This window comes from Diorhabda carinulata, chromosome 5 (genome assembly GCF_026250575.1).
Source record: "Diorhabda carinulata isolate Delta chromosome 5, icDioCari1.1, whole genome shotgun sequence".
Taxonomy (NCBI): domain Eukaryota; kingdom Metazoa; phylum Arthropoda; class Insecta; order Coleoptera; family Chrysomelidae; genus Diorhabda; species Diorhabda carinulata.
In genome coordinates this window covers 6,772,938-6,784,237 of record NC_079464.1, presented here as the reverse complement: position 1 = coordinate 6,784,237, position 11,300 = coordinate 6,772,938, and the positions used below count along the sequence as shown (strand labels likewise).

At 32.6% G+C, this 11,300-nt stretch overlaps 1 protein-coding gene across 1 annotated transcript; it reads left to right on the top strand.

Annotated features, from left to right (window-relative positions):
• The first annotated feature begins 257 nt into the window (after window positions 1–257).
• LOC130893593 (venom allergen 5.02-like) lies at window positions 258–10,687 on the top strand. Its single transcript, XM_057799809.1, has 5 exons — window positions 258–415; window positions 1,718–1,882; window positions 4,884–4,965; window positions 8,557–8,713; window positions 10,392–10,687. Exons 1-5 carry the CDS (start codon window positions 293–295, stop codon window positions 10,612–10,614), a joined length of 750 nt encoding a protein of 249 aa, XP_057655792.1. The 5' UTR covers window positions 258–292; the 3' UTR covers window positions 10,615–10,687.
• The last annotated feature ends 613 nt before the right edge of the window (window positions 10,688–11,300 follow it).

Sequence of the window (11,300 nt, the reverse complement as noted above, 5' to 3'; positions counted from 1 at the left end):
GAAAAAGTATATGTTATGACTGCTAATCAAAAAGCCATACATCACACGGTAATCTGGCTTAGTTTAGCGAACATTTACTGAATTATTGAAAATTTTAGCATCAAATTCAATTCGCGATAATTCCCTCAAATTGTTGTATTTACGAAAATTTAGTTGATCAATGTTTTTTCCTCATAGTATATTATCCTTATCAGTATACATGTTTTATCATATTTTATCAATAAAGTATAAATACCTTTTATTAAACTAACATAAATGTAGTTCAAATAAATGTGGTAAATTTTGATATGCAATGTTACTAATACAACTTGTTACAGCTTCGTGTCTATTTTTTCATGTAATTTTGGCAGCTGTTGATTACTGCCAATTATCATGTGGAGATGAGGTTAATACTGCATGTTCCGGAGCACCATGGGTAAGATTATTTTCAATATATGCATGTTTGAGGGACCTGTGATCTATTGTGTCCAATCATCAACTCACTTTTTATTCTCCGCTTATTTCAGTTTGTATGCTTTTCTGCTCTATTCAATATACTCCTTAGTGACGGGTTCTTAAGTTTTACGATGCCTTGTTTCCTCAGGATCTTTTTCCATCAGTTTAAGCATCTTAGTTAGTTTATTCAGACTAAAATAACTTTTTAAAACCTCTTTCGAACTCCTCTACTTGATATTTCGCAGTGGTATCTGCTATTTTCATATCTCTATTAAGTTTTATCAGTTGCCTCATCTTTATTTCGAAATTTTTCATTAATTATATCAGGGCTGATTCCAAAAAAGAGGTTCTTGTCTCTACCAAGGTGTTTTTTGCTTAGTTTATCAGCTAATCAGCTGGTGAATCTACTCTTGGTATCCAGAATTATATATTTCTTGCCAATTATTCTCTCTGTACCGTTCAGTGGCATTTTTATCCTATTCAGTAATGGTGTCTTTATTTCACTACTTCTTGTTACTTCATTGAAATTTTTCAAGAAACAATTCTTTCTGTTACTCCATTTTGTAACATCTTCCGTGATCAATATTTTTTGACTGGGTGAAATATTTTTTTGGAATTGAAACAAATTCTAGCAAGCTATTATCACCAAATATTTCATTACTTCCAACTTATCTGCCTACCGAGTTTATATAAGTAGTTTATATTACCAAGTTTTTCACAAAACGTTTTACTCCCCTTTTGGTTTTTAAAAATTGAACCCTCATCAATTTTCAAATGAACAGAAAAATAAATGAATAAGCGGAATCACCAGGATTTGACGTAGGTATTCCGAAGCTGTAGAGCTTGTGAAAGAGTGTGGATTTCGAGCCATCACATTTTAAACAAAGAAAGCTATAATAATATCTAGATTTCTGAGCATATTCGGCACATACAGGAGAGTGTTTATGCTATAGATATCTTCTTAGTTTTAGAAAACCTATCACTTCTTGATTAAACTGGTAAATTCAACTCAAACTGTCCACTGCGTGTTTTGGTGTTTTCAGAAACCGAAATGATCCGTTGATATAGTGAGGTCTTAGTAGTCTACCATAAATACTTTTCTGAAATTGAAATAGGTCAGCTTGACTAGTCAGCTGTTGCATAATGTTTTTGCTATTCCTAACAATCATATGAAATATTTCATAGTTTTCTCAAAAAATTTATGTTTTTAGAACCGAATGCAAAATTGTTCGATTTGTTTTTTGGCTGAATTGGAAAAGACGGATAATTTTTTTCCTTTCAGAAATGTGGGAGAAGAGAAAATTGTAAAAAAATGTGTACGGAGGATGGACTAACAAAAGAAGAAAAACATACTATTTTACACCTTCATAATTATTATAGAAATGAAATTGCAACAGGCCGAGAAAAAAGAGGTAATCAACCGAAAGCAGCAGATATGATGGAACTGGTAAAAAATTTATTGCAGCTTCATTCTTCTCGATAATTGAAAGTTATTTACTCATTGAGTCTTCATTTATTTGAAGTCCTTGCGCCACAAAAACTCATTGGATTATTATGGAAATAATTTTCTATGATATTTTCAATCATTACTTATACTATTGTGGAATTTGATTCGTACTTTATCGCGTAAATTCTAGACCAGACTACAATTTGATTCAACGTTCCGAAATTTCATCTCACATTCATAAATAATATATTTAATATATTTATATACCTCAAAAACCTATAGTCTATAGCCAAAACCCAACTTTTACATGAAGTTCTGGTAAAATTCGCAAGCTTTTAAAATTTTGTTTTCCAAAAAATTAAAATAAGTTCCACAATATCATAGGTAATGATAAAAATTACTATAAAAAAATTATTTTTATCATTAAATAATAAATTTCACTCTCCATTGGTGACAAAAGGACCTCTTAAAGAAAAACTTTGAGTAGAGTAGTGAAGAATATTAATTCAAATCATTAAACTAGTTCATAATGATATTTTTGTCAAGGAGTCGGGTGCAGATTTTGACTGTTTCAAGATATTTTTGTTGAAATATTCTCTCAAATAAAATATTGGGTCATGAATTTTTTAAATTGCCATGACGAAAATAAAACACATTGTTTTCCAGCAAATGTTCATTAGAAATAAGAAAAGTGAATGGAAAATTATTTCTCAACAATAAAATCGTCCAAGTGATCGCCATCTCGCCATCTCGCGCCTTTGATTCAGTCTGGCACTTGGGACTACTTTATAAAATCAGCAAAATTACTTCTTTACTCTCAAATCCTATCTCAAGGATCGGTATTTCATGGTTGAGTATCAAAACAAATATTCAACCATTCATGTAATCAACGCAGGTGTACCCCAAGCGTATTGGGTCCACTACTTTATCTTCCATATACAGTGGATTTACCCACATTGGAGAACACACTTAGTGCAACATATGCTTATTATACTGATTCACTAGCTTCACACCAAGATCCAAAAACTACATAAAAAATTAAAAGTATGGTGAGTCTATATCCATCCAAACAGACGTTACAATAAACGAACACGAAATGGAATTCATTTGTATAGGAGACTTTCTTGGAAGAAACTCCTCTACACTAAAAGAAAACAGCTGGGTATTAAACTCAGACAACTATGTTGGATAATTACAACTATCCATAGGGAATAAGTTATTGGTATACAAACAATACTTAAACATATTTGGACATATGGAATCCAACTGTCGGGTTCAGGGTTAAAGAAGATATTGATTAATTGGCCAAAAACCTAGTGGTAGAGCCAATTATCCGACGTAGACTTAAATGATTCACCCCTCTACGTTTACTATTATATTTTGGCATATTTTACTTTAATTTGACTAGGTTAATTACGTAAAACTCTCTATGTTAATTGTAATCTTTCAACTTCAATAATTTTGATACACCTATTTTTTAAACTATACTTCATACATATTTTGTAATATCGATAAATAGTTGCATAAATGATACAATTAGGGGGGAAAGCTCCAGGGCTCTACCCCACAAGTCATTTTTGTGTTTGCACCTACTTGTGCAAACTTGTGCACTGTTTCAGAAACAAACTGTAAATGAATGTGGTGAATAAAAAAAATTTTGGTGCCCGGAAATACAGGATTAAATGTAATTTTTTCTGCTATAGTACAACACATGGTGATAAATGTATTACTTGAAATCACATCTATACAGAAAACTTTCTGTATAGGTACCTAATTTTATTAAATTACTGTTAAATTGGTTATTTCGACAGTTGAGACATGCTCATACGTGCTTTTTGTGGAAATTGATTCGATAATAAATGAATAATTATTGGTAAACCATAGTTTTTTCACGCCTTATCTCTCACTATTGTTATATAATTAGATTAATGTCTATTTGCTACAAAAGTTCACTACCTGTAGTAACTGAAAATACCAAAAGATTATTCAAGTTGCTCGCTTTTAGAATACAAGCAACTGTTCTCTAAAAATCTTGACGTTTACTAAGCCAATAAAATTTCCGATTCATGAAATAATTTAAACGGAATATTAATCAAGAGATTTCCAAATCCGTGATATTAGAAAATGGATATATTTTTGACTGCGAATAGTTTGATATACGATAAATCCTCCATTATTTGATATAAAAAAAATGCTGAAACGAAAGGACGCGGTATGATCTACTCTCGTCCAAGTTTACAATTTATAACCCACATTCTGCAATTTATCACCCTCGCCAATGGATATTCAAGTGTTTCAATAGCGTTATCAAATCATGAAAACGCCTCACAAACACTTTTATATTGAGGTTTTGAAATGAGAAAAAGTATACCATGTGTGTAAATGTCAACTGATCGGTTACAATTTTCCAAACAAAAGTTAAATGAGGAGGCTGAGTAACCATTGTAATATTTTTATTGTTAAAAAATCTTTGTCATCCTCGATTGATTAGGCAGATTTTCATGACTCAAATTTAACTTGAATCTTGAAGCGACGTTCTAAACAGTTCTCGTATTTTTCCGATGTTTTAATCAGTTCTTGCAGTTGAATGTCTTCCGCTCAGGGCCGGATTAAGCTAGGGGCTTGGGGGGGCTATAGCCCCGGGCCCCTGGTCCAAGAGGGCCTCATCATTTGGAAATCATTCTGTATTTTTTGATGTGTTGATACCACAAATCTAACGTATTGATATTATTTTGTGAATTTTTCCGGGTTTTCGAATTCCTTAAGGGGGCCCCGTCATTATTTTAGCACCGGGCCTTATAAATCTTAATCCGGCCCTGCTTCCGCTAGATTCTATACAAAACAGTCTTTGATTGAACTGTTCCTAAGAGTGTAAAGCAACATCTGATAACACACTAGTTCTCGTATGCTATCGAACGATACGTTTAATTAGTTTTCACATTTCATATAAAGAAGCCACCGAAAGTTACTTACGTTTTTGTAAGTTCCTTTGAATTTTCAGACATACGATGATGATCTTGAATATTTGGCACAATGTTCAACAAACAGATGTAAATACGAGCACGATACATGTAGAAAAACAGGTAAGTCGCTTCTATATCATTTATACTATTCTATATACATATTCCCAATAGTGACAATAAACAACATTAAGTTGTAACAACAAAATGAGACAAAATATCTGGGTACGTACTTGAATAAGAGATGGCAGAAGTATATTTTTACAAAGAGGGAACAACTGGATATAGGATATATAGAAAAGCATTGACTAATTGGCAGAAGCTCGCGATTGAACAATGAAAATAAAATGGTCATCTATAGTACGATTTAATAATTTGTATCGACCTATGGGATGCAACTCGATGCTGCAAATAACTATAACATTGAAAAGTTTGAGAATAAAGCCATTAGAGGTATTATGAATGCCCCGTGGTATGTGCCCAATTTCATCATAGAAAGAGAACGTCGTCTTTGGCTAGAAATGAAGCCAAGAATAACCAACCTAATGTACTCCTGAGGAAACCAAGTGAATAAAACGTAGAGGTACGTCGTGTTAGAAGATTCAAATCAAACAAATTTGTGTTTAGATTTTATTATAACATAAAAACTGTCAGTAATTAATTACAACTTATAGTTCATGTTGTTACGAAAACTTAGTCAAGTTATTGTAACAAAAAAGATCTTTCTGTGGTGTTGAATTAAAGAAAAGATTACATGATAACCAATTCTCTAATATGATATATTTTTTTCAACGTAATGTTTGTTTTGAAATTGTCAATCTAAATATCCATCACGACAATCAAATGGTTTCGAAAAATAGATGAAAAACATCATTATTTAGTTGCGGTGTCGTTTGTCAACTAAAAATTAAAAACAACTCCATAAACCAGCTGCGAATGTACACGCAAAATAGGAATGAGTTTATTGACGAAATAGTAAAGCACATCTGACGTGAAATGTGTGGTGAATGTACCAGGCAGGCAAATGAAAATAGAATCTGGCATTTATGTCAGCGAAGGGAAAATAATGACAATTATGACTCCGAAAATAGAATTTCATGATATAGTATGTGGAATATGATAATGATAACAACATGCTCACTACCTCTACACTATCATCCACAATTACAATATCTGTTGCGTGTTTTGTTAAACAAGTTATTGTCATTAAAGACCGATTATGAACTGTATTATCATTAAAAATATCTTCATTTTCTGTTCTAATTCCCTAGTTACATCTCATCTAATAGATTAAGAAATAAATACGTTGGCCGATGTTCTGGCGATCCACAGATCTCATGTGTATGTATGGATGTAATTTATGGTTCCTTGTAACGGGGCATTATCCACAAGTTTAATGTAGGTATGATAAATCTGTCCCTGGTATAAAGTTGCGACTCCCAGAATCTTTCGGCTGAAATATCCCTGAAATACAGGTGAAAAACAGGGTTTCAAAAATCGATTAAAGAAGGCAACATGGCTGACGTTGATTATAATTCGTATTGATAAGTGGAAGTTTTAATATACGATGATTTGGGTATTAAATTTAGAGTTTTACAACCAAAATATGTGATTAGTGAACCATGCAGAAGTCTACACCCACCTCGTGGATATCTCCTGCGCGAATATACGGCTTTAAGTTTTTCTCAAAGATCTTTGGCAGGCAATAGTTGTCAAAGTTTTATAAAATTTTAGTTACGAAGTCTTTGACAGTGGTTTTATAGGGTATTTTATGTAACCACAAGGTTCTAGAAAGCTTTGGGTAGCGTGAATTTTTAATAGCTATACGGAGCACTTATTTTCTACTACTTACAGGGTGCGGAAATTTTGTTTGGTACCTGTGTTGTAGACTGGGGCTGCGAGTATTAGAATGGGTCTAATGATTTGTTTCTATAATGAAAGTTTGTCTTGTGTGGTGCGTTTACTGTAGCTTTTTGTACTTGTTTAGCGATGTGGACGGCATTTATGTCTCCTTGCAATGTACCCTAGGGTAATGCTTAACAGGGCAGGGCTTAACAGGAATCAAAAGCTAGTTTATTGTTCTGAAAATATGGTAAAATTTTGTTGTTTAAATGTATAGGTAGGTCATATATGTAATGTGAACTATTGAAATGCCAAAAACGATACAAAGAAGTTTTGAAATGGGTTAATTTGCGAATAAACAACATAGTAGAAAAACGTTGATTATGAATTTTTACTTTGGCCTAATAATATGTATGACATTTGACGCTGTGGTTTAACAATATTTAAACCAGAATATTTTGGGTAATGAAAATATAATGTACAAAATTCGTGGATGTATTTAAAAAAAATTGAGGACACGTCAAATAGAAACTGTTCAAACTATGTCCAGTTTACTCTCAGACTTAGGTCAAGATAATACAAGACATTTCATTTCTAGTTCGTTCCACTAAGGCTTCTAAATTTTCTGGTCAGTTAGCGTAGACCTAACTTTCTGAATGTCCAGACAAAATGAATCAAAGAGGCGAGATCCACGTCTTCTATGGTATAGCGCTATCTTGTTGACACCAACTATTGGGATTGAAGTTTCTGGATTTTTCTTTTAATGCATCATCGAAATGAAACAAATTTCAAAGTTATTTATTATCTCTAAGAGTTCGTGAACAAATTGAACTTTTATGATTGAAGTTTCTCTTTCTTTAGGAGCTTTATTACAAAAGACTTGGCAATATTTAGTTTCAAAGCAATTTCGGTTGTAGTTGTATGAGGTTTGCCTTCTAATAGTCTTACAGATTTTGAAGTATCTCTGTTGCTTCACGTTATATTAAATTAAGCTGTAATTCTAACTGTACTTTTTGGAATTGTAGATCTTTCAAAATGTGTTTCATTGAATAAAGCACATGCTTCTTTATCGAAACCTCACAAATTCCAAACATTTGTTTGAATCCTCTCTAAGAGTTCGTGAACAAGTTGAAATTTTTATGATTCCAGCTCTTCTTTCATTAGAAACTTTACTACAAAAAATTGGGCAGCACTTGGTTTTAAAGCAATTTCTGTTGTAGTTGCGCGAGGTTTGTCTTCTAGTGGTATTCCAGATCTTGAAGCATCCTTCCTGCTTCCCGTTACATTGAATTAAGCTGCAATTATTGGAATTGGGGGTTTTTCAAACTGTGTTTCATTGAATAAAGCACATGCTTCTTCATGACTTTGAAGTCTATCATTAATTCACATAATTATATAAGAATTGGTGTGAGTCCATAGACACCATGAGACATCAATTAACATAAAGTGACCATCGACCTCAATCAATTTAGATATATGTTAATCGGTAATATCTCACTAAAATAGAAGCCAATTAACCTGAATATATGAGAATTGATGTGATTCTATCTCAATGGATGTCAATGGATGTCAATAGACACAATCAAAAATCGGCTGAGTAGAACCGGACACACAAGCGATTATCGTATATAAAGTGCCACATAATTGAGTAAAATATTTTTATCACGTATTGCTTGGTGCCAGTTTTGTTGAATTTTTTTTTTTTTTCTAAATCTGTAATCCAATATTTTCCTGAGATATGGTTAAAGACCGGACTGAGTTTATCACAACTCTGTGTTTATTTTGAAGCTAACTATTCTGAACAAAAAAACAGTATAATCATCACCAGATACCATTTCATGATTAGAATATGATCTACATAAACTGTTACAGAAAAGTATAGCAGCGTTGGTCAAAATATAGGATTACACAGCACTAATGCCGATAGTTCTAATAGAACACTAATCATTGTTAACCTAGTTCGTCGCTGGTACGATGAGGTTACTGATGTCAAAAGGGAAGATATAGAAAATTTTGGATTGAGCGATAGGTAAGAATTATTAACATATTTAAATCTTCTATTCAGTCAAAAGAATGTATAGAGTGGAAATGAAGACTTCCATACTTTTGGTTTGTATTTCCACAGACTCTCGTTTCATTTTATGGAAATAACATGTGAATCTGTCCAATTTATTTTCTTATTTTAGACCTTTTAGAATCGATAATCTAATTGCTTCATGAAAAATATTCAGACATTAATTTTGACATCAGTTTTGATATCAATTATGAAATAAACTCTTATATTAAATTTGACATCAATTTTGATATTAATTTTGGCACTGATGTTGACATTAATACTGATATTTATTTTTATATCAATTAACATCAGTTTCAACATCAATTTTGACGTAAATTTTGACATTAATGTTGGCATTAATTTCGACATTAATATCGACATTTATTTTTATATCAATTGAGATCAGTTTCGACATCAATTTTGACATCAGTTTCTGAAAACAATTCTGAACAAAAATTTTTTATCATGTATGTATGTGTGTATATTGGAGTACTATATACATCACGAGTCAAAGGATCTGTTTTGTCCATTTTCCTAGTTATGATAATCGAGAGTCCAGTGTTTACAGCTGATCTATCCACTCCTCTCTGAAATTTCAGATCTTCATTCCATTTTATATGCTCCCAAGTATCTCGTACTTCTAGAGAATGTGAATAGAGGTTGAGGTTTCGTCCTATACGCAGCTGTATCTGCACATTAAATTCTCTACTGGATAGCGTCTTCAGGTGTTCATTGAGGCGACAATGTTCCAATAGGAGTCCTGTTAGTAATCGTAAATTGTTCTTACTGAAGTTGATACATTCAGCAGTTCTTCTCCGATTATAATTTCCCAGAATCTCAATCATTATAGATTATCTCAATAATCGGTTTCACTCCTATTTACTTATTTTTCCAATGTTTTCTTTATTGTTCTATAGCTGACAACACAAGAGGGTTTTAGGTTATATGAATGGTTCATCTGCTCCTACTTCAACGAATCTGTTAGCTATTTCGTTTCATTCCACTCAAGTACGTCCCGAAATCCCTTGCAAGGTAACTTAATTTTTTTTGCCTAGCTCGTTTAGCTACTCCTTTCGTATCTAATGCTCTTGTGAAGCATTGTCAAAGGCAGGCGCCTTATATGTCCAAGAAAGCAAAGGTGCATATAGTGCATTTTATTTGTTCAGAGCTTCACACGTGCTTGGCTATTGCTACAGTTTATCTCTTATTTTTTTATATAGAGCAACTTGATTCGTATACATCAAGTATGGTGGTGTCTAGCCCTTCTGGTCTAGATGCGCGTCAAGTTGTAGGTACTGTTGATTGGGGTTATATGTTTCCCCATACGTTTTGCTTGGATTCCTATTGAGCTCTGGTTCAGTGGAATCGATTTCTACTCTGAATATGATTATTTTATGATCAAATGGGTACTTCAATAAAAGGTCATCCCTTCTCTAGGATAGATAGAAAAGTGAAAAATTTCATATGAATATATTTGGAGCCTGATACATCGAATGGATTTGTTTTTTTATGTCTGAATCATATAAACGACGGTAGTTACATGGTTTGTATGATGATAATGTATTTTATGTCTATCCTAGAGACGAGTCTACCTTTTTTTGTAGCACCATGTGTCAATTCCTTGTATTTTAACTGAAGAATTTGTTCGCAGAACGGAATCTATTGCTCATTATACACAACTAGTTTGGTCTGAAACGAAGCAAGTCGGTTGTGGATTAACAATGAATGAAGAAGATAATATATATAATTTCTATTTAGCTTGCAATTATGGACCAATGGGAAATGTTCTAAATGGCAGTGTGTACAAAATTGGAAACACAAGATCGCAATGCTCCACCGATAGTGGTCATAATGATTGGTCGGGATTATGCTGATAGCACAGGGTGTAATTAATGCTAGATACTTTGTAACTGATGACCAAATAAATAAATCTCTAAAAATTTGTTTTGAAACTATCTTATTATTGACGAAACAGAATGTTCAAAGTCAATATACAAGACAAAATTGAACAAAATGAACTGTCAAATTTATGCATCAATGTTAAAGTGAAAGTGTATATCTACCAAGAGTTGATACGAGGTTGTTTCTACAAATAAGTTCTGTTCTGGTGAACCCCAATGTAACTCTAGAAAGTTACAAGCCTATTATAAGAGATTTTCACTCATACAAAGCAGTCCAGGGAAACTAAGAACACTTAGAAGATCAATTTTGCTCGAGGAAACTTTCAATTTCAAAGAATAAATAAAATAATGATGTCACTTTTGATATTGAAGATGAATCTCTCAAATTGGCGAAATGAAAATAGAATACGTTGAAAAATATTAAAGAAAAAGTCGAGAAGAGAATAGGAGAGAAGACTAAGGAAAGAGATATGACTGACAGTGACTCATCAGATCCGAATCCTTGGGTTATATCTGGAGATAGTACAGATTGTGTGCTTTTTTCTGTAACGGAAAATATAGGGAGGGTGAAAAGGATGAAGAATGCGAATTTTAGGTTAACAGTGCTTTTAGTTGTATATTTGTTAATATTGCCTAGTCTAGTAAACTTTGAGTTTAAC

Coding starts and splice junctions, on each gene's coding strand:
- LOC130893593 (XM_057799809.1), top strand. CDS start 293: ATGTTACTAATACAACTTGTTACAGCTTCGTGTCTATTTTTTCATGTA. Junction 416..1,717: donor CATGTTCCGGAGCACCATGG/GTAAGATTATTT, acceptor TTTTCCTTTCAG/AAATGTGGGAGAAGAGAAAA. Junction 4,966..8,556: donor CGATACATGTAGAAAAACAG/GTAAGTCGCTTC, acceptor AAACTGTTACAG/AAAAGTATAGCAGCGTTGGT.